The 23,836-nt window shown below is 43.3% G+C and overlaps 1 protein-coding gene across 2 annotated transcripts in view; it reads left to right on the top strand.

Annotated features, from left to right (window-relative positions):
* LOC124552608 (protein spindle-F) overlaps nucleotides 1-7,985 on the top strand; it is a 154,017-nt gene extending 146,032 nt beyond the window's left edge. For both annotated transcript variants that reach the window (XM_047126935.1, XM_047126934.1), the window contains exon 8: nucleotides 6,961-7,985. In XM_047126935.1, the coding sequence (XP_046982891.1) occupies nucleotides 6,961-6,984 (24 nt within the window). In that variant the 3' untranslated portion in view covers nucleotides 6,985-7,985. The remainder of the gene's footprint in view (nucleotides 1-6,960) is intronic.
* Nucleotides 7,986-23,836: the final 15,851 nt, after the last annotated feature.

The following is a 23,836-nucleotide window of genomic DNA, read 5'->3' as shown; positions in this document are numbered from 1 at the left end:
AAAGTGTGATCAAAAAGTGATGGCCATTTTTATTTTCCTTTACCCATTGGCAGGCCAAGGGGGGTTTTACTTTCCACTAAACGTATTTCCTTACAGGGTTTAAGGGAATATCTGTCCCACTTCTTCATACTCCTGGCATCTAGTGACAGTCCACTACACAAGCTGCAGTTTGTTTGTTGTGAAATATAGCCTTCTGAACTGTGGGAAGTATATGTTTTAATGGTTATTGGGAAGTATGGTTACCAGCACTGTAGTTTCTGGAAGGAGCTTGGGAAGTGTACTTACCACAAAATTAATCTGTCATTTGTGGTCCTTGCGAAGCATACTTACCACCAACTTAGGAGTATCCCAAAGCTTATGGGAATATGTTTTACCACCTCTGTCTATGCCTGACATCTTCTGACAGTACACAGCACGAGGTGTATGAGAAGTGCTACAACAATCAGTTTCTGTTTATTGTGGGATCACTACTGTTGTCTGAACACATTCCTTCACTTCTGCAATATACATTACTGTGACCTGTGTCAGCTCATACCTTTTCTGCATGATAAAGTTTCAAGGATTGTTTTCACATTGTAGTAAGTAAACTTTAATATCGGTAAAAAATAAAATAAAACATAAAATAAAAGCAGAAAACACTGTTCATTATTTTTTTATGTGTAATGGCAACACAGAACGGCACACAAAAGGGAAGTGGGAAATCCATTTACCACCAGTTTTAATACTTCACCAAGGTACTGTGGTGATATATGTACCACCATAGTTTTAGGTCCTAAATCACAAAATTATCAAAAAATAAATACAGCCATTTGATCACATTTCTAATAGAATAGCAAAAAAATTATCTTCACTGAGTTGCTACAAAAAATGCACCCGTGAAAGGGTTGAAGCATCTTTTTTATTCATCAAGTACTACTTTGTCCCCTTCAAAGTAATCCTCCTCAGATTCAATACACTTGTGCTAGTGCATTTACCAATATTGGAAGCACTTCTGGAACTCACTTTTCATTACGGTGTTAAGCTCTTCCAGCAATTCTGTTTTTATCTCACCAATGGTGGCAAAATGACATCCTTTCATGGTTTCGTTAAGCCTCTGAAATTCAAAGAAGCTGCAGGGGACCATGCCCGACAAATATGGTGACTCGGACAACTTAACAGTTTTGTTTTTTGCAAAAATATCGTGAACAGTCACTGAGCTGTGAGGGGGAGCATTATTGTGAGCAGTTTTTATGAGTGGTTTTGTTACAATTCTGGCCCGGTTAATGCAAGTGGCACATAAGTTCCGCATAGTATTCCTTATTAACTGTACGACCGTAAGGCAGGAAGTCGTGATGTACTGTCCCATTGTAACTGAAGAAACTGTGAGAACCTTCACACGTGATGAAACTTGCCAAACTTTTTTCTAGACAGGCTTGAGGCACTTTCCATTGGGAAGATTGGGCCTCGGTTTCAACATCATACCATTATACCCATGTTTTGTCATCTGTTATAGTCTTCTTTAGAATATCCGGATCATTGTCAGCTTCATTCAGCAATTGCTGTGCAGTGTCATTTTTGGCTGAAATTGAACAATTTTGGAACAAACATTGCTGCTTCATGTTTCGTGCCCAAAACATCTGAAAAAATTGCTTGATGTAGCCAAAAGATTTGCCATCATCAGCAACCTCTCTGATGATGATACAGTGATTATCCAGAACCATTTTCTTTACGTCTTCTACATTGTCATCAGTAATTGACGTGCTGGGGCATCCGGGGCAGTTGTCACCTTCGATGTCTTCTCGACCCTTTTTGAAGTGTTTATATCACTTGTAAACCCTCGTCTTACTTGTAGTAGACTTGCCAAAATCCACAGTCGACATTTCAAATGTGATGCTGCACTTTATTACATTTTTCAAGCAAAATTAAATGCAGTTTGTTTTGAGCCACCTTTTTTGAGAGTAAAAATTAACTGAGCACGCTAAAACACACACGACCTCTTCGACTGTCAACAATAAACTAAATATTCAAAACAGTTGAAAATGCAAATATACATCAGGAACATGTGTATGAACAATATAAAAGAGTTTGAAAATGGGATGTATAAAGCCTGCAAAATTAAAAAATCTATTACTTTTTTATCACACTTCATATACACTGACAGTATAAAGTGCCAGGTATTTCTGCTCGAACGGTTCTCGGGTGTAATGCTGAATATTGTTGTAGAAACCGTACAGTATCTGGTTCAAATGGCTATAAGCAATGTGGGACTTAACATCTGAGGTCATCAGTCCCCTAGAACTTAGAACTACTTAAACCTAACCAACCTAAGGACGTCACACACATCCGTGCCGAGGCAGGATTTGAACCTGCGACCGTAGCGGCAGTGCGGTTCCGGACCGGAGCGCCTAGAACTGCTCGGCTACAGCGGCCGGCTACAGTGTATGGATAAGGAACACAAAGTGTGGAGGGGAAGTAATTTTCTCTTCTGACTCGACTTCCTGGAAATCTGTCATTAAAGAAATGTGCACAGACAATGTCTCAGTTGACGAAGACGAGGGATTTTAGCCCTGCGGTGTGTGGGAAGCTGTGGAGAGTGCTAACGGTGGAAGGTCTCCAGACTGTGTTATTGGACTGGTTTTTTGAAACTGCCTCTACAGTGGTGGTTAGGGTCCCAGGTATCGCACCCTACAGCCATTAACCCTGGCAAGCCCTCATTCGTGAGCAGTAGGCAAAAAGGAATTTCTTGTGATACACAGGACCATTTAAAATAATGATAGTTTTCAAAATGGCTGTTAAGCCATTGAGCTGCTATGCTGAAGATGGTGGGTTTGAATCCAAGTGTGTGTCATATTTTTTTATCTTTATTAAAATGACTATTTATTCAATTAAACAATGGAAAATTCAGGATGTAGTGTAACGATGTTACGAAAAGGATAGTTGCTACTAGTGGGGACGCTGAGTCGCAGGTAGGCGCGGCAAAAAGACTCCCAGAAAGTGAGCTTTTGGCCGACGAGCTATAAGTGCGCGTGCGCGCACACGCACGAGAGGCAATGGGATGGTGGGGGTAAGGAGGATGCTGCAGTAGGTAGGGGAAAGATAGGGGGGTAGGTGGTGGAGGATGGTAAAGTGCTGCTTGTGTGAGCATACAGGGATGAGGTGGATAGATGCAGTTGAGAGGTTAGGTAGGGGAAAAAGATAAAAGTAAAAAGACTGCGGGTGTGGTGGTGGAATAGAGGGCTGTGTACTGCTGGAATGGGAACAGGGAAGGTGCCAGATGGGTAAGGACTGTGACAAACGAAGGTTGAGGTGGGAACGTTGCTTATATTGCAGGGAGAGTTTCTACCTGCGCAATTCGGAAAAGCTGTTGTCGGTGGGAAGGATCCAGATGGCACAGGCTGTGAAGTAGTTACCTAAATGAGGAATGTCGTGTCGGATAACGGGGTGGTCCAGTTGTTTCTTGGCCACAGTTTGTTGATGGCCATTCGTGCAGACGGACAGCCTGTTCCTTGGAGAATGCAGCACATTGGTTGCAGCTGAGCTTGTACGTCACGTGACTGATTTCAAAGGTCATCATCATCATCATCAGTGTTCTTCCTAAAGGCAGGTTTTCACATGGTAGTTCTCCAGGCTGCCCGATCTTCTGCCATCCTCTTCAGGTCTGTATAATTTCCTCTTCCCTTTATGTCGTCTATCGCCTTGTATCTCCTTCTGCCTCTCAGTCTTCTCCCACAAACCAATCCTTCCAAAGCATCAACTAGCAAGCACTCCCTTTTCAATGAATGTCCCAACCAGTTCTTTTTCTTTTCTCTTACAACCTTCAGCAGACATCTTCTCTCACCAACCCTTTCCAATACTCTTTCATTACTCACTCTTTCTATCCAGCTTATTCTCTCCATTGTCCTTCACATCCACATCTCAAATGCTTTTAACCTTTTTTCATCCTCTCGTCTCAGTGTCCGTGTTTCTGCCCCATATAGCACCACACTCCAGACAAAACATTTGCCAAACCTTTTCCTTAGTCCTTTATCTAATTTGCCACATAAGAGTCTCCTCTTTCTGTCGAATGCCTCCTTCGCTATGGCAGTTCGGGTTTCACCTCCTCGTGACATCTCAAGTCTTCAGTTATTGTGATTCCGAGATATTTAAATTCACTTACTTTCCTAATGGTAGATTGTCCTATTTTAATATTGGACAGTCTGCGTCTTGTACTGATGACCATACTCTTTGTTTTTGCTGTGTTTATTTGCATCCCATATTCCACTCAAGCTTCATTCAGTTCTTTGAGAATGTTATTCACTGTCCGCTAACTTTCTGCCACTAATACCGTGTCATCAGCAAATCTTATACATTCTATTCTCTTTCCACCACTACGTATTCCTCTTTTCCCATCTAAACTTTTCGCAATAATCTCTTCGAGGTATACATTAAACGACAGTGGGGAAAGGCAACAACCTTGTCTAACACCTCTTCCAATGCTGCTTCCTTCTGACATTTCATTTCCAATCCTTATCCGTACTTTCTGGTGTAAATATAGATTCTGTATCAGTCGTCTCTCTTTCCAATCTACTCCTTTCCTCTTCAAGATATCCATCAGCTTGTTCCACTGAACTCTGTCAAAAACCTCCACTTCGACAGCTGCCACCCGTTCCGTACCGAGAAGTCCCTTCCGTACAGCCTAGCCGTTCGTGGCTGTCACATCTGTAGTGACGAGCAGTCCCTCTCGAAATATACCGAGGGTGTCACTGACACTTCGTAGACCGCAAATACCCTCCCGACCTTCTACAAAAACAGATGTCGCGTGCCAGTCTTTCCGGTCACCCACCGACTCTCAAAGTCCCACCGTCCAGCCACAGAAGAGGATTCCCCCCGTGACTCGGTACTACCCGGGACTGGAGCAACCGAATTAATTCTCCCCCAGAGTTTCGACTACCTCTCGTCGTGTCCCGAAATGAGAAACGTCCCACCCACTACCCCTCCCACAGTGGTATTCCACCGTCCGTCGAACCTACACAGTATTCTCGTCCGTCCCTACGCGTCCCCCACTCCCAAACCCTCGCCTTGCAACTCGTATCCCTGTAATAGACCTAGATGCGAGAGCTGTTCCGTACATCCTCCCACCACCGACTACTGCAGTCCTGACACAAAGATCGCCTATCTCGTCAAACGGGGCTACCTGTGAAACAAATCGTACGATGTACGAGCTAAGATGCAGCCACTGGGCCACATTCTACGACGGCATGACAACCGACAGCCCGTCCGTTGGCACGAATGCCCACAGACAAACTGTGGCCGAGAAACAGACGGACCACCCCGTTACTGAGCGTGTCACCTGACACGACGTTCTTCGCAGCAGAATATCTGGATCCTTACCGTCAACACCAGCTTTTCTGAATTGTGCAGGTGGGAACTCTCCTATTCACTGTCCTAAGCCCAGCTGTCTCCTTCCCTCTTTCCACTTCAGCACTACACAGCCCTTTATCCCCCCAGTGCACCCTCGGTCTTTTTACTTCTCTCCTTTCTGCTGTCCCCTCTTCCCCACCCTCCGTCTAACCACCCGACTGCATCTAGCTGCCCTACCCTCTCTCCAATTTGTCCCTGTACTCCCCAGCACCCCTTGACTGTCCTCCAGCCGTACCCTACTATTCCTCCCTCTTCCGACCTCAGCTTCCTCCTTAACCCCACCACCTGGTTGCCTCTTCCATCAAATGCTTCTGCTAGCAATCTGGCTCCAGCTGCCAGTGACTATGGTCATGTGTGTGTGAGTTGGAATGTATCTCTGTGTGATCTATTTTTGATGAAGACATTATTGGCTGAAAGTTCACTTTCTGGCAGTCATTTTTTTGTGTTCTGCTATACAGTGAGTAGCAACTATTGTTTTTCTATGTTATTATTTATTCAATTAATTGGTTTAAATGTACTTTCTCATTTATCATCCTTCGATGTGTCGTTAACCGTCATATTAACTTTTTTTATTCAGTCACATTTTTACTTCCTAATATTCTGTTTATACTCGTTGTTATAGGTTCACAAACATTTATTTTTCATTACACGTTGTACATTTTTAGATGGAATTGGTCATTCAAACATTTAAAACTTAAGTTTCTTCGTGCACCGTGGACAAAATATAAATGCTACCTTACTGCAATCGCATTTCTTCTTGGACAACTTCTTTGACATTACAAAATATTGTCTTTTCATTAGAGAAGTTCGATCCGTACCACACACACACGATCGTATCACTAAGCACAGGTGTGTATGTAATCCAGTTAGCACCTGAATGGATTTCTGTTTCGTATTTGCGTTTAGCAAATGCACAACCATTTCGATACGTATCTAAAATATGGCAGCAGACAGGACTCGAGCATACCAGCTGAATAAGTTAACCTTTCTTGTTATTTTCAGTCACAGAAACTCTTCTCCGACAATGACTCACGAACGACAGCTCACCAGGGTGAATGGCTGACGGGTGTGATACCCAGGACCCCAGAAAGTCAGTACCACCCCCGAGGACTTCCCACAGTAAGACGTTGTCACTCGCAGAGAAATGAATCTGGCAAGAATGTGGTGACAAAGCCTCACTAATATTACAGCTGGGACGGGCGGGTACGACTGTGAGCAAGTCCTCGGAGAACTGTGGCTCGCAGGTCGTCTCGTGTGCCCTGGACCTCTGGCTCCGTACTCAGTTTCTCCAGCTGGGGTCTCCAGAAGTCTGCTTCACCTGCAACGGTGCCTCGCTAACGATCTAGTACACAAATTGGATCACCACTTCATCCTTCCCATAGACACGTGAAGATACGGCGTATGGTGGGGCGGCATCTGACGTTACGCCTGCGGGAACCGTTCGAGCAGTTATTGTGTCGGTAAAGCTTTGAATGACACAGTGAAATTTTTATTAGAATTACAGTCAGGTGTACATTTTTTATTTTGATAAATTTTGATTTACAAGTTAATTAATTAAAAAACTGTTTGCCTCTTTTTCAGTCCGCCGTGTGTTCTATCATTTAGGAACACTCGTCTCTCCTTTCCGGAGGAGGGCACAACTCTGTGTCGAGGCATTGCGTACGTAATGTGACTTCCACTAGTTGTGATGAACTTTTGAGAGTAGAAACCCTACGTGATGTGGGGCTCAAAGCTGTGTATTCGGTAGACTGTGTGTGAGGTCTGGGATAGACAGGCAGATACTGAAGTCACAGACCTGTTTGCAATGGTGCTAAATTTATTTCTGAAAAGGTTTCAACAAATATAGCTTATCTTAATACCAGATGTATCATAAAGTGAAACAAGTTTTCAAATTTATGAAAGTAAAAGTGTTTTTAAGAAGCAAGTCTTTCATTGTAAGTTGTTTGAAGCTGTGAAACAGTAATACACTTAATTCAATATTTGTCACGTTATACTTTTCCATGTGTTAAATTGTACTTATTTTTATTTGTTAGTGGGGATCTGGTATGTCCTCCCTCCTTTTATGTCTTTCAATTTCATGCCTGTGTGTCTGTTCTTTTCTCCGATAGAGGAAATGTGTTGCAACATCTTAAAATGTGTCCATAAAGTCTGATATGTTTTATTGTGAAAGTTGCCTTACTGCCCGTTTCTGTGTACAGCACACCTCATTTGCAACTTGTGTGTATGAGGTGAAAAAGTCATTACACTGTAGTGAGAGAATGTGTGTGTGTGTGTGTGTGTGTGTGTGTGTGTGTGTGTGTGTGTGTCTGTGTGTCTGTGTCTGTAAGGGTGGAGGGGGCCAGTTTAAATGACATCACAACTGAACCAAAGCCTTGTAACAGTGCACAGATACGATTTTCATAGATAAAAGAATGAAAGATTGATAAGAATAGCTTGTGCATACAAAGAGCAAAGTGGGCATTACAACAGATCTCAGTGTTTTATCCTTAGAGAACTCATGGGATTATTTTTTTCCCCACACAGTGACTATTTACGTTCATTGTTACATCTTTTATTTTGTGTGTAAATCTTAATATTTCCATAATAAACAGAGAAATTGATTGTCATTTATTTTTTAAATAATGTATAATTTTCCTTAATGTTTTGATAATTGTTGTTAGGACAACAGTGACAGAGATAATTCCCTGTTTGTCAACGACTCTTTAGTAAGTTCATCATTAAAAAGTATAAAAGCAAGAAAGCAGTTAATTGAAGAAACTTCCAAGTCGAATTACAATATAGTTTGTTGCTTGTCTAACAGAATACACAAATGATACTTAATCAACTTAATTCTTGGATGAACAATGCAGAGAGGAAAATGGAAAAAGAAGAGTGTCATCAGCTGTTATGAAATATATGGAACTGTAGTAGTTGTCAAGCAGACAGAATGCTATTTTTTAAAGAAAGTTATTAATGACTGACTGTTTTTCTCAGCATTCATTTGTAAATAAGTGTGTTGCAAATTACAGTTGAACAGTGTTAACCTTGAGGGGGCCAATCTGTGCATTCCTCATCAATGATGAGCTTGTCATAAGACATTAATGAATGTAAATACATATAATAGCAATAGCAGCTTCACGTTCAAAACCTCTTGTTACCCATTACACAATAGGTGTCTACGGATTTGAAACCGCAGTTGAACAGAATGGATAGCGTCTCGAAAAGAGATTGTGAGATGAACAGTAGCAAAAGTAAAATGGGGTAGTGGAATGTACGTGCATTATATCAGGAGCTGCTGAGATAATTAGATTAGCAAGTGAGACACTTAAAGTCGTAGAAGAGTTTAGTTATTCGGGTAACGAGATTGCCGACAGTAGTCAAAATAAATTGCGAGACTGGCAATGGCGAGAAGATCATTTCTCAGAAGGGGAAATATTTTTACGTGGAAAATAAATTTAAATGTCGAAGTCTTTTCTGGAGGTATTTGCCTGGAGGGTAGCATTGTACGGAACTGAAATGTGGACGGTAAACAGTCCGGACGAGAAGAGAATAGCTATCGAAATGCGGAACTAGATAAGGATGCTGAAAATTAGATGGGCAGTTTGACGAGCTGATGAGATTAGGGAAAGAAGAAATTTATGGCACGAGCTGACTAAAACCGGAGATCAGTTTGTGGGACACATCCCGAGACGTCGAAGAATCGGCAGTTTGGTAAGAGGAAGATCGAGGCTCGAATACGGTAAGCTTTTTGAAATGGCTGTGTAGGCTGCAGTAGTTATGCAGAGATGAAGGGACTTTTGTAGGATAGACTACACGTGCACCTACATCTACATCCGTACTCTGCGTACACCACAAAGAGCACGGCACGTAGCACAGTTCACCTACTTTCTTTCTTCGTCTGTCGTTCTCGGTGTCGACCTACTGGCTGAAAAAAATAGGGGGTGGATATACGGTACTGTTTACTGTAAATGGTGTAGCCGACAGATGCACAGATGCATTTCACAGTCTTTTACTTTCACTTTTCACAGCCTGCCAATAATAGTTATATACAGCCAGTGCACTATTGTTCTAACTTCCCGTAAGCCTCATTAATAATTAACACCCAAAAAACCACATACTGCTGCAATAGTTTACTGTTGCACATCTACGAGCAGTGAAAGCCTAACTACACAGTTCACAATTCTTGAAGAATAGAAAGGTACGTATGGAGCAGACACTGTCACTGTTTTAACACACGGCCTAATTGTGTAACACTTACTACACTGTTAAGTTGACGCACTGTTGTCGTCCTAACCGACACGGGTTCCTCGTCTGAAACTCGGCCGTGGACTGACTGTCTCGGGACCGAAAACTGGGCCCTTTATATCGTCACAGTAATGGGTGCTGAAACCACACATTGTTTGAAGTTTAATTTATGGAAACTACAATTGAAACTTAACTCGTTCGATTAACTGAATACGTTGAAAAATAGGTTATTTTTAAAAGTTTCTTCTACTCCCAGAGTTAGTCCGAATTATTTGTTTAAATCATGAAATTACATATACAGGGTGTTACAAAAAGGTACGGCCAAACTTTCGGGAAACATTCCTCACACACAAATAAAGAAAAGATTTTATGTGGACATGTGTCCGGAAACACTTAATTTCCATGTTAGAGCTCATTTTAGTTTCATCAGTATGTTCTTCCACCTACGCTCAATGGAGCACGTTATCATGATTTCATATGGGATACTCTACCTGTGTTGCTAGAACATGTGCCTTTACAAGTACGACACAGCATGTGGTTCGTGCACGATGGAGCTCCTGCACATTTCAGTCGAAGTGTTCGTACGCTTCTCAACAACAGATTCGGTGACCGATGGATTGGTAGAAGCGGACCAATTCTGTGGCCTCCACGCTCTCCTGACTTCAACCCTCGTGACTTTCATTTATGGGGGCATTTGAAAGCTCTTGTCTACGCAACCCCGGTACCAAATGTAGAGACTCTTCGTGCTCGTATTGTGGACGGCTGTGATACAATACCCCATTCTCCAGGGCTGCATCAGTGCATCAGGGATTCCATGTGACAGAGGGTGGATGCATGTATCCTCGCTAACGGAGGACATTTTGAACATTTCCTGTAAGAAAATTTTTGAAGTCACGCTGGTACGTTCTGTTGCTGTGTGTTTCCATTCCATGATTAATGTGATTTGAAGAGAAGTAATAAAATGAGCTCTAACATGAAAAGTAAGCATTTCCGGACACATGTCCAGATAACATTTTCTTTCTTTGTGTGTGAGGAATGTTTCCTGAAAGTTTGGCCGTACCTTTTTGTAACACCCTGTATAGTTACACAAACAATACTTTTGACAAAACAGTTAATTACCTGTGAATCAATTAAGGGCTGGCTTTGATAACATGTTTTCGAAGAGAGCCAAATAGATACTTTAAGATTACTAGTATTTCGTCTTCCAAATGTTTACAATTGTGTTATAGTATTTATATTTGTTTATATGTCAACAATAGAATTTACATTACGAAACAATTACTGATTTTATGCTGTAACAAAAGATACTAACTCGGAATAGTTAAAATAAATAAGATAATCAATTACGTACATAAAACTGAGCACAAGGTTAGATCTGGTAATATATTCTTTAAAGCTGAGGGCCAACCTTTCTCTTCTATGGAAATGCAGATAATATTTGTGTATGTTAATGGTAATTAGTTAAAATTGAAGAAATGAATTTTATGGAGGCAAATGACAAAACAAGAGGGGAAGTAAAAATATCCCAGCTTGCTTCACCACAGGCAGTGGGTACGTACCATTGTGTGAGTTATTAGGGTTTCCTCCCATTCCACTGACACATGGAATGTGGGAAGAATGATTGTCTGAATACCTCAGTGCATACTGTGATTGTTCTTATCTTGTCCTCACAGTCCTTATGTGAGTGATACGTAGGGGGTTGTAGTTTATTCGTAGAATCGTCATTCGAAGCTGGTACTCGAAACTTTGTCAGTAGACACTCTCGGGATAGTTTAGGTCTATCTTCGAGAATAGTTTGGAGAGCTGCATCGAACCAGTGTGTGGACAAAAACGAGTTCTGTAAATCGAAAGTACTCCATTAATCACTAACGTGAATATAATGTAAGGATACAAAATACTGTACACAATAAATGCTCCTAATAATTTCGCAGTTTACAAATTTATGCCGAAAGGTTATCTGTTTAGTGCTCTAAGATTACAGAGTTAGATGTGCTCGAAGTGAAGAGTCTTAGAAATATAAATGACAGTGTGGAGGATACAGAGAGAAAACCGAAGTTGCCCTTCTCACATACCGTTACGCATCATCTCGTTGTAAGTGTCCTTTCAGTATTAAGTTGGAGAATTGATTTGCCAGTCCATAAATTAAAGTGAGATTCTGAACTAGAAAATAGGTTTAATAGTCATATCCTCTTGTCCAAAGATGCAATGAGACATTTTGTTTGAAATGCCTAGGGATACAAATTTTGGGACTTTTAAATGAACAGTAAAATTAATAGATATACAGTACCACATAGCCCCAAGACAACTACGGATGATGACAACAGAAGAAGTTATCAAAAGTTCGAGTTTACGTACAAATCTAACACGGCTAATCAAATGAAAGAGCTACTCCAACAGTTTTGTTTGTTTGTATGCATGTGCATGTCCTGTTTCCTTTGTCTTCTGGTAGAAACTGGTAGTAGAAAAGATGGCAAGTGAACAAATATGACGATTTTCTGAATCGGTGATGAACTGACGTATCACCTAAGTGCTAATGTGAACACGTGCAATGTCTGCATCTGGGGGTCAGCAAATCCCCACAAGATGGTACAGTTTCAACTAGACCACCTTCAATTGAGTTTATTGTGCCGTATCCCGGCTTAAAGGGAATGGACCTTGCTTATTCGGTGAAGCAATTGTGACTAATCTTTCTTATCTTACTGCTCTAGAACCACAGCTCTTTCCTCAATTTGAAGGAGGTGAACCACAGCAATTTCTCTGGCAGCAAGACGGCATGCCACCATCCTGGCTTAACTCGGTACACAATCGATTAAACAATGTTGTACCCGCACGCTCGATTGGCTGCAAGGGGCCAGATGGCAGAGCTTATCTTACGTGGCCTCCACGTTCACCCGACCTGATGCCGTACGATTTTTACCTTTGGAAGTTCGTAAAGGATCACGTGCGTATGCCTCTGCTACTGGCTGACCTACCTAATTTGAGACTAAAACAATTTTGCAACAATTACTCCAGACTCTCTGATCGAGGTTTGACAAGAACTTGTCTATTGTCCCGACGTGTGTTGTGTGACGGAGGGTGCTCACATCAAACGCTTATAAGAAACGCTTTTTAAGCTGCTCTTTCATTTTATGTGTTATTTATAATTGTAAATTGAAAGGAATAAATGCAACAATGCCTTATAACCCCTACATTGATTTTGAAACACCTGGTATTTATCTGTGAGTGTCACCGTGACCACGATCTCGGTTATTAGCTCGTAATTGTTTGGTGCTGCATAGTACTAGTGTTTTGCTTTCTTGTATCCATCTTTTACTTTTATTCTGTGTCTTTGACTTTTTGTGAAGTTTGTTTCAGAGCTGTCCCATCAAGGATGGATAAAAATAACTAAATTTGGAGAAAAAATTAAGAGACAATATAAACATTCAAAGAAATTGGACCCAGCAATTATTTCTGTCTTATGGCATTATCATCTTGCCAATAAAATATTTATTTTATTGAAGTGTGCTGTTAAAGAGTACTGTCTAAAGCTAATAACTGAACATCCTGCAGAAGCCTTGGAATTCATTTGTGCCTGTATGTTTACTTTGTAATGGTATTTGTGATTAATAACAAGAGTGAAATTAGGAGGAACTGAGAAATTTAGAAGTAAATATTACATGTAAAAATAAATTCCATTTAAGTTGCGTTTTTAGGGCTCAGAATGTAGATTGATGTTTTGGCATGAAAGACTTTAATTCCTTGCCGGCCTGCTTCATATAGTAAATTAGAAGTTTCCAGATATTCAAAAGCAAAGTAAAACAGTACACTCCTAGCCACTCCTTCTGTAATTACTAGAATATTTGAGCTGTGGAATGTAAATTCCAGGTAAGAGTAATGTTCATTTCAAACAGACTTAAACGTACCAGTAGCCTGTATATGTCACATGCATGCATAGGTTGAAATACTGAATGAAAACAGCAGTTCAGCAGCATGAGGACAAAGGACAAGGGCCTTGTGGTGGAGTGGCTTATGTGCCTCAGTAATACAGACAGCCGTATTGCAGCTGGAGTCACAGTGGAGCGTATCTGTTATGGTACTGTGAATAGCATGCAGCTCTACTGTAGGGTGGAGAGCCGAATCAAACCAGTCTTTGGACTGAAGACTGACAAAAAAGTACAGCTTTGTCAGCATTGATGCCAACTCCTTCTGTACAATCAGCCCCACAATTCCAAACTTATGGAGTCCTTCCTGCTGACCTTAATCAACTTTATACTTGCCAAAAAGCGCTTTATCATTTGAGGGGCAGACATTCAAACAGCTGAGCGGTCTGACTATGAGAACCTGGATGGCTCCTTCCTATGCCAACCTTCTGATGGGTTGCTTGGAGCGGGCTTTTATACATATATAGAGGGAAACATTCCACGTGGGAAAAATATATCTAAAAACAAAGATGATGTGACTTACCAAATGAAAGTGCTGGCAGGTCGACAGACACACAAACAAACACAAACATACACACAAAATTCAAGCTTTCACAACAAACTGTTGCCTCATCAGGAAAGAGGGAAGGAGAGGGAAAGACGAAAGGATGTGGGTTTTAAGGGAGAGGGTAAGGAATCATTCCAATCCCGGGAGCGGAAACACTTACCTTAGGGGGAAAAAAGGACAGGTATACACTCGCACACACACACATATCCATCCACACATATACAGACACAAGCAGACATATTTAAAGACAAAGAGTTTGGGCAGAGATGTCAGTCGAGGCAGAAGTGCAGAGGCAAAGATGTTGTTGAATGACAGGTGAGGTATGAGTGGCGGCAACTTGAAATTAGCGGAGATTGAGGCCTGGTGGATAATGGGAAGAGAGGATATATTGAAGAGCAAGTTCCCATCTCCGGAGTTCGGATAGGTTGGTGTTAGTGGGAAGTATCCAGATAACCCGGACGGTGTAACACTGTGCCAAGATGTGCTGGCTGTGCACCAAGGCATGTTTAGCCACTGGGTGATCCTCATTACCAACAAACATTGTCTGCCTGTGTCCATTCATGCGAATGGACAGTTTGTTGCTGGTCATTCCCACATAGAATGCGTCACAGTGTAGGCAGGTCAGTTGGTAGATCACGTGGGTGCTTTCACACGTGGCTCTGCCTTTGATCGTGTACACCTCCCGGGTTACAGGACTGGAGTAGGTGGTGGTGGGAGGGTGCACAGGACAGGTTTTACACCGGGGGCGGTTACAAGGGTAGGAGCCAGAGGGTAGGGAAGGTGGTTTGGGGATTTCATAGGGATGAACCGAGAGGTTACGAAGGTTAGGTGGACGGTGGAAAGACTCTCTTGGTGGAGTGGGGAGGATTTCATGAAGGATGGATCTCATTTCAGGGCAGGATTTGAGGAAGTCGTATCCCTGCTGGAGAGCACATTCAGAGTCTGGTCCAGTCCTGGAAAGTATCCTGTCACAAGTGGGGCACTTTTGGGGTTCTGGGTTTGAGGGGGTGAGGAAGTGGCTCTGGTTATTTGCTTCTGCGCCAGGTCGGGAGGGTAGTTGCGGGATGCGAAAGCTGTTTTCAGGTTGTTGGTGTGTAATGGTTCAGGGAGTCCGGACTGGAGCAGATTCGTTTGCCACGTGTGTGTGTGTGTGTATATATATATATATATATATATATATATATACCTTTCCTCATTACCTTAGTGAGCTTCATCCTGACCCACAACTTCTTCACTTTTGAAGGCCAGACATTCCAACAATTAAAGGGAACAGCCATGGGTACCAGGATGGCCCCCTCGTATGCCAACCTATTCATGGGTCGCTTAGAGGAAGCCTTGTTGGTTACCCAAGCCTACCAACCCAAAGTTTGGTACAGATTTATTGATGACATCTTCATGATCTGGACTCACAGTAAAGAACAACTCCAGAATCTCCTCTCCAACCTCAACTCCTTTGGTTCCATCAGATTCACCTGGTCCTACTCCAAAGCCCACGCCACTTTCCTTGACGTTGACCTCCATCTGTCCAATGGCCAGCTTCACACGTCCGTCCACATCAAACCCACCAACAAACAACAGTACCTCCATTATGACAGCTGCCACCCATTCCACATCAAACTTCCTCAAATCCTGCCCTGAAATGAGATCCATCCTTCATGAAATCCTCCCCACTCCACCAAGAGTGTCTTTCCGCTGTTCACCTAACCTTCGTAACCTGTTAGTTCATCCCTATGAAATCCCCAAACCACCTTCCCTACCCTTTGGCTCCTACCCTTGTAACCACCCCCGGTGTAAAACCTGCCCCGTGCACCCTCCCACCACCACCTACTCCAGTCCTGTAACCCAGGAGGTGTACACGATCAAAGGAAAGCACCCACGTGATCTACCAACTGACCTGCCTACACTGTGATGCATTCTATGTGGTAATGACCAGCAACAAACTGTCCATTCGCATGAATGGATACAGGCAGACAGTGTTTGTTGGCAATGAGGATCACCCTGTGGCTAAACATGCCTCGGTGCACGGCCAGCACATCTCGGCACAGTGTTACACCATCTGGATACTTCCCACTAACACCAACCTGTCAGAGCTCCGGAGATGGGAACTTGCCCTTCAGTATATCCTCTGTTCCCGTTACCCACCAGGCCTCAACCTCCGCTAATTTCAAGTTGCCGCTTCTCATACCTCATCTGTCATTCGACAACATCTTTACCTCTGTACTTCCGCCTTGACTGACATCTCTGCCCAAACTCTTTGCCTTTACAAATGTCTGCTTGTGTCTGTATATGTGCGGATGGATATCTCTGTGTGTGTGTGTGTGTGTGTGTGTGTGTGTGTGTGTGTGTGCGCGCGCGCGCGCGCGCGTGTATACCTGTCCTTTTTTCCCCCTAAGGTAAGTCTTTCCACTCCCGGGATTGGAACGACACCTTACCCTCTCCCTTAAAACCCACATCCTTTCGTCTTTACCCTCTCCTTCCCTCTTTCCTGATGAAGCAACCGTGGGTTGCAAAAGCTTGAATTTTGTGTGTGTGTTTGTGTTTGTTTGTTTGTCTATCAACATACCAACGCTTTCGTTTGGTAAGTTACGTCATCTTTGTTTTTATATAAACCTTCAGCCACTGCTTTAGTTTAGCTACATTAATAATATTGTTGCAATATGGACTGACGATGGTGCTAACCTGTTAATCTTTTTGGAATCTCTAAATACATTTTTGCAACTAAATTACATATGGCCCCATTTCAAATGCGATGCCACTCTCCTTGATGTCCACCTCACCCTCACCACGGGTAAGCTACAAACTTCTGTTCACATTAAATGTACTAACAACAGTACTTACACTGTGATAGCTGCGATCCTTTCTGTGTCGTACTTTCCCTCCCGTACGACCTTGGCATTTGAGGCAAATGTATTTGTTCAGACAAACTCTCTTTACAGCAGTACACCACCATTACCACTCGGCATTCACTGGATGTAGTTACCCCGTTAGTCTAGTTCAAAAGCAGATTTGCTGCACCGTCTCATCTGATCCGTATGAAAGGCAGCTAAGAAGTACATCTATTATGTAGTATTATCCTGGACTTAAATGTATTAATCAGCTACTAGAGCAAGGCAAGGCTGTGACTTCCTTAAATCGTGCCCTGAAATGAGGAACATTCTGTCCAACATTTGGTCCACCACACCTAGAGTAGCTTTTTGTCGCCCTCCCAATCTCCGCAATATCCTTATCGGATCCTACGGTGCTTCTGCAACCGTTTCCCTATCCTGTGGCTCCTGTCCCTGCGACCGACCCCACTGTAAAACTTGCCCCGTGCACCCTCTAGCATCACATATACTGTATTAGCCCTGTAACTGGCAAAGCGTAAACTGTCGAAGGAAGAGCCACCTGTGACATGACACATGTTGTATAGCAGCTATTTTGTAAACGCTGTCGGGTCTTTCACATTGGTATGAGTACCACCAAGTTATCAGTTAGGACGATTGTGCATACACGGCAAGTGTACGCTGGCAACACACGATATCCTGTCGCAGAGCGTTCTCTACGACGTGACAGTCACGAACTGAGCTGGATTCTTCCCTCGGACTCGAGATTCTCAGAACTCCACAGGGACTTAACTTCTGTGGTCATCAGTCCACTAGAACTTAGAACTACTTAAACCTAACTAACCTAACGACATCACACACATGCATGCCCGAGACAGGATTCGAACCTGCGACCGTAGCAGTCGCGCGGTTCCGGACTGAGCGCCTTAACCGCGAGACCACCACGGCCGGCGCATTTCTTCCCCTTTCATTTCGAGAAAAAGGGATATTTCCTCAAGAATAGCAAAGAAAGCATCAAGAACTTTTCCCCGACTCAGCCAACGAACTGTACTGTGGTAAGGTATATCCTCATACTCCGCTTCCATATCTTTCAGGAATCCTTTGAATTGGCGATGATTCATACCGTGACGCCGCAAAAAATTCACACATTTCATTACGCCACCTAGCTCTACTGTTTCAGCACACAGTGCCTCTTGGTGAATAAAACAATGAAGAGTCAAAATGTCTTTCCCGAATCCGTCCCTGAGTTTATTTTTCAAACGAGAAGCAAAACCTTGGTGACGCCCGATCATTTGTGGTGCACCCTCCGTCACTACAGAATGGAGCTTATCCCACGGCAAATTCATATTGTCCACTGATTCACAAACAGCTTCAAAAACGTCACATCCTGTTGCGGTGTAATCCAGTGGTACCACATCCAAGAGTTCTTCAGTTACTTGCAGCTCCATGTCGACGCCACGAACAAAGACTGCAAGCTGAGCACAGTCCGATATGTCGGTGCTTTCGTCAAGCGCTAGCGAATATGCAACAAAGTTCTCCGCCTTTTTCCAGAGCTGTGTGTCTAAATCCGCTGCCATGTCCAGTATTCGACGAGACATTGTTTGCTTCGAGAGGCAGACCCCTTCAATTGCCTGCACCTCCCGTGGAAACAAACATTCTGCAACTGCTACCATGCACGATTTTACGAGTGGTCCCACCGAAAACGGCTTGCCACTTGTCGCAATGATGTGAGCGACCCTGTAGCTTGCTCGATTTGCAGATTCAGTAGTGTTTTCTCGGCTCTCATTCACCCGAAAATTGTAAATGCATTACAGAACACGAACTATGTTGCATGTTTTGATACCCTCCGTATTACGAAACCATTTTTGAAGTTACGTCTCCTGGTATGTCGTTCTTAAGCCTGGCTACCAGTTCTCTGCGTGCAACGCCTTCTACTCGATCATAGTGTGCTGCGTGAAGACGGGTATTATGTCGTTGTATATTGTACCTCTTCGCAGAATTAAATACTTTATGACATACAAGACATTGCGGACGACCATTCCTCTCAATGAATAGAAAGGTATCCTCCAATAGAGGTACAGGGCTCCCGCGGCTAGTCATAGCTGTCATCGAACACGTATTATTGCGTCAGTTGCGGCTGCATGCGGCCAGGGGGCAGTGAGTTCGCTTTCCCCCTCCACGCGGGCTCCGAGCTGCCGCAGTGAGCGCTCCGGCTCCCTGGAGCTCGGTTGGAACAGCCTGCTGTAGAGAATACTTCATTAAGTATAATATACTAACAGTGTATTCATTATATGTTCTAAGGAGTATACTGTTTGTAAAAGAAAATATGGAGCACAGTATAATAAATAGTGATATCCATAGTTATAATACAAGGAAGAAAGAGGATTACCACATAAAATTCAGAAATAAAAAAGCAACCGATCATAATCCATTTTCTGCTGGAAGATTTTTTTACAACAGACTGGCAAATACCATAAAAATGTTAAAAGGAAACATATTTAAAATAAAATTAAAGCAGCTGTTAATTGCTAAATGTTTGTACTCCATCAAGGATTTTTAATGTTGTATGTACTTTAATTCTACTACTAAACTATTATTATTGTTCATGTATGTACTGACTGACTATGTCCACGACTGTAAAAGTTATTATGGACAAATAAACCATTATTATTATTATTATTATTATTATTACAATTACATTTTAAGGAGTGAGTTAGGTTTCTGGGCCTCATTTTTGACTTCGAACTGTCGCGGTTACTGCACCTGCGAGACCGGAAAGCCAGGTTCTCGAAGCCACCGAATATCGTCGACTGCCTTAGCCTCAGGTCTCGGGGAGCGGACAGGGCGTGTCTGCTACAGTTTTATAGGGATTTTGTGCATTCGTGGCTAGACTGTAGAGGGGTCGGCAAGGCCGTCTGACGCCATCCAACGTGAGGGGACACGAGGCTCCCCACAGGTCCTTACAGGACCACCCCCGTACCCAGCTGTGTGCCGAGTCCGAGTCTGAGTCCGGGGAACCACAACTCACCATCCGGCGGCAGCTCCTCGGGGTGCATCATGCGTGTGAGTTCCTGACAGATCCGAATTCACGTACGTACCGCACTGTTGCTCGTCCACTTTTGGAATGCCTCTTCTCCAATTGTCCTCGAGCAACACTGCCACTTGCAATCCACGTGCAGCGGGTGCTGGAGTCGTACGGTAGGAGAACGTACAGCCACTAATCGGTGGTTCGAACCACCTACCGCTACGGTTACTGCAGAGGCCCGGGGTGATTTTATATTAAGGGCAATACAGGAGAGATTGCATGCCTGCATCTGTTTTTGTGATATTTTCTGGCATTTTATATGAGCACCACAAGTGTGTAGCTGTCTTTACGGACAGGTCTAAATGAAGGGGACACCACTAGTCGTTCTGTCGTTTTCCCGGATCGCGGCCTCGAGGTCCGACTTCCTCGAGACTTTACTGTCTTCGGTGCAGAATTAAATGCAATCTTGCGGGCACTGGAGTAGATGAGACGTTCTTCCAGTGCTAAATTTCTCGTCTGCCCTGACTCTCCGAATGCCCTTCACTCTCTACAAATTTTGTGCCCACAGATAAAGTAGTCCAGAATACCTGGGACGTCCTCCTGCAACGAAGACGACTGAGGAAGGAGGTATCATTCTGCCGGGTACCGGGGCACACGGGTATTGTGGGGAATGAAAGGGTGGATCTAGCAGCCGAGGAGGCGTGTCGTCACCCTCAGCAATTTCAGTGTGCCATCTGGCATGCTATACCCTCACTGTTGAGATTCAGAGCCTTGCGTTAGTGGGAAGGTGAGTGGCTGGAAGTGACAGACTGACTTACTTTTTCGTGTCTGGAGATTTGTTTTAAAGCCTTTCAGCCCAATGTCGGGCCAAGTCCAATGTTTCTCTCTTCTCGAGCCCAAGCCAAGGGTATACCTTGTGGGGCAGATGGAACACTGTAGAAGGTGTTCCATATCCTGAACTTCACCACAGTCGCATTTGTTGTCTCCTTCGTCCTTGAAGCCCCATTTGACTAGGTTTGGTTTAACTGGTGCTATGCCTGTTCTGATGCGGTTCAGTGTTCTCCAAACCTTCCAGCTCGATGTACTGCCGCTGGGTATTTCTCGTGAGGCAGGGTAGTCCTTCAGAGGCTCGTTCAATTCACTAGTGAGAAATCTCTTGTGGGATTGAAGTCTGCTATGTCCACATGAAGAACCGTGCAGCGGGTGGCGCGCTCGTCGAAAATCTGTTTAAATTTTTCTGTATGTTCGTGCGCAATTCTTCGGGATTCGAGAGATGAGAATCCAGCTGCTTTGTATATTTTCCCAAGTGGAGTGGGTTTCGTGCATCCTGTTGTTAGCCTGCATGTTTCATTAAGGACTGTAGTGACTTTTTTGGCATGTGTGGATCGAGACCATACAGGGCATGCATATTCTGCCGTAGAGAAGCAAAGTGCTTGAGCAGTTGTTCGTAATACACTCGGACTAGCTCCCCGTTTACTATTCGTCAGTTTTCTTAAAATATTGTTCCTGGCAGCAACTTTTTGGCAGATTTTTTCACAGAGATATCTGTACGTCAGTGATCTATCCAGCACGACACCGAGGTATGTTGGTTTGTCCGTATGGTCCAGTTTGTTGCCATTCCAGGTGACGTTCAGCTTCCTGTTTGCCCGTTTTGTGCGGAGGTGGAAAGCGCTAACCTGTCTTAGATGGATTTGGTTTGAGGGAGTTCTCTTTATAGTATTCAGACATTACGTGTAGCGAGCTTTCTAATTTCCCTTCTACTTCCTCGAAGCTCTTTCCTTGCGCTGTAATGGCCAGATCGTCGGCATACAAGAAATGGGTAGTATGTTCCGGTGTTGGTTGATCGTTGGTGTATAGGTTAAATAGTAAGGGTCCAGCACACTGCCCTGGGCGAGACCATTCTTTTGTTGACACCATCGGCTTTTTTTTCCATCCGGCATTACATAGAACTGTCTGTTTTACAGCAGAGATTCAATTATTTTTGTGAACTGATGATCCTTAAATGTACAGTACAGTTTTTCCATGAGCTTTCTGTGGTTTACAGTGTCTTATGCAGAACTTAAGTCCACCAATGCTACACCTGTTATTTGTTTATTTTCAAACCCTTCCTCTATGTGTTCTGTGAGTGCTAGGATTTGACTGGTGCATGATTTCCCAGGTCTGAATCCAGCCTGTTGGGGAATGAGCTTTTGATCTGCGATATTTGCTATGCGGTTTAAGATTGTTCGTTCGTACAGTTTGTACAGATGGCACAGGAGTGCTATTGGGCGGTAGTTCTTCGGTTGACCTGCATCTTTCGCAGGTTTTAGTAGCGCCACTACCTTTGATTTCCTCCACATCTTTGGGATCTTACACGTTTTTAAGCAATGATTAAAGAGCTGCAGGATCCATTGCTTGGCACTAGGTCCGAGCTGTTTGATCTGTTCCACGCATATATCGTCGACTCCGGCTGCTTTCCCGTTTTTCATTGAGTTCATTCCATGATTAAGATCTTTCATGGTAAATGGTGTTTCGAACATGCTTCACTCTTGACTCTGAATTCTGCTGATTTTTATTTTCTGACATTTCTTGTTGGGTTTTCCATTTAGTAGGAGTTGATGGGTGTTACTGAAGAGCATTGTTTAGCTGTCCCAAAGTCACAATTAAGTTTTTTTATTAAGTTCCAAGCAACTTTGCTACTGTGGGTCATATCCATTCTTTCCAGAGTTTCGACCCATTTCTTTTGTCTTGATCCGCTAATCATTCCCATTAGTGTTTCTCCACACTGGACTCGGGGTATGTGTCTTCGAGAAATCTTTTGGAGGGCCTCTACGAAAGTTTGATAATTTTCTGGAATTGGGTGTAGATTTTTTATTTCTGCATTCAGTTCCACAGCATATTCTGTCCATTTAGCTTTTTTAAAGTTGAAATGTCTGCGGAATGGTATTTTCGTTGTTCTCAAAGCAGTGTATATTTGGATTCCGATAGGTCGGTGTTGTGTTTTAGGAAGAGGTGCGTATGCAGTTTTTAAGCATCAGTCTTCCGCGTTTGCGCTTACAAAACAAGTATCGGGGTTGTATTCGCGCTTCCAGATTTTGCTGCTGAACGAGCATGGTAGCTTCGGATCATGGATCAGAGATAAGTTATTTATTTCCACCCACTGCTGTAATTTATGTCCGTTGTCATCTGTATGTCTGTAGCCCCATGATGTGCTGTGGCAGTTGAAGTCTCCTAAGATGAACTGTGTTTTCTGGTTGTTGAAGTTTGGCGGCAAAGTCAAGTTGAACTTCTCTCCGGGCGGCTCGTATACTGACGTTACGGTGAAGGTGCTACACTCGACAGTCAGTAATTCCATGTTATTGTATGTAGTTCTGTTAGTTGATATTATGGCCATCTCAGGATTTGTGAAGACAGCGCTGCCATATTTAGGATGTGGATTTTCTATGGCTAATTTCATTCCTTCTATTTCTGGTATTATTGCCCCTTCTTTCTTGTGTGTTTCTTGTATACACAGTGTGTCCCATTTGTGCGTGCGGCAAAGTTTTGATATGATTTGTTGTTTGTTTTTGGTGATACCCTCTACGTTTAGGCTTGCAATCGTCAGAGTTGGCTCTGAGAAGGGCCCATTCTTTTTGCTTTTCCGGTGTCGGAAGGATTGCCCGTTGTATTTTATTGCAACGTTTCCGGGGGACGCCGGCATTATCTGACAGATGGTTCTCGGTCTCTTATCTCAGATAATGCATGTGAGGAGGCTCCTTCCTTGTCCCCCAGTGACAGACAATAAGCTCCGTCTAGAAAATCCCTCAAAGTGGCCACAGCATAGCTCCTTCCAGCCACATCGGTGGGACGAGGTCCTCCTCCTCGATTTCAGATGTTCCACAGCCCTACAAAGCGTGGTTTCTCGTTCCGGTGAGAGGATCCTCTGATGTGTGGCACTTGT

This window comes from Schistocerca americana, chromosome 10 (genome assembly GCF_021461395.2).
Source record: "Schistocerca americana isolate TAMUIC-IGC-003095 chromosome 10, iqSchAmer2.1, whole genome shotgun sequence".
Classification (NCBI taxonomy): domain Eukaryota; kingdom Metazoa; phylum Arthropoda; class Insecta; order Orthoptera; family Acrididae; genus Schistocerca; species Schistocerca americana.
Note: the sequence above shows the minus strand (reverse complement) of the source record. Positions and strands in the feature narration are given on the sequence as shown.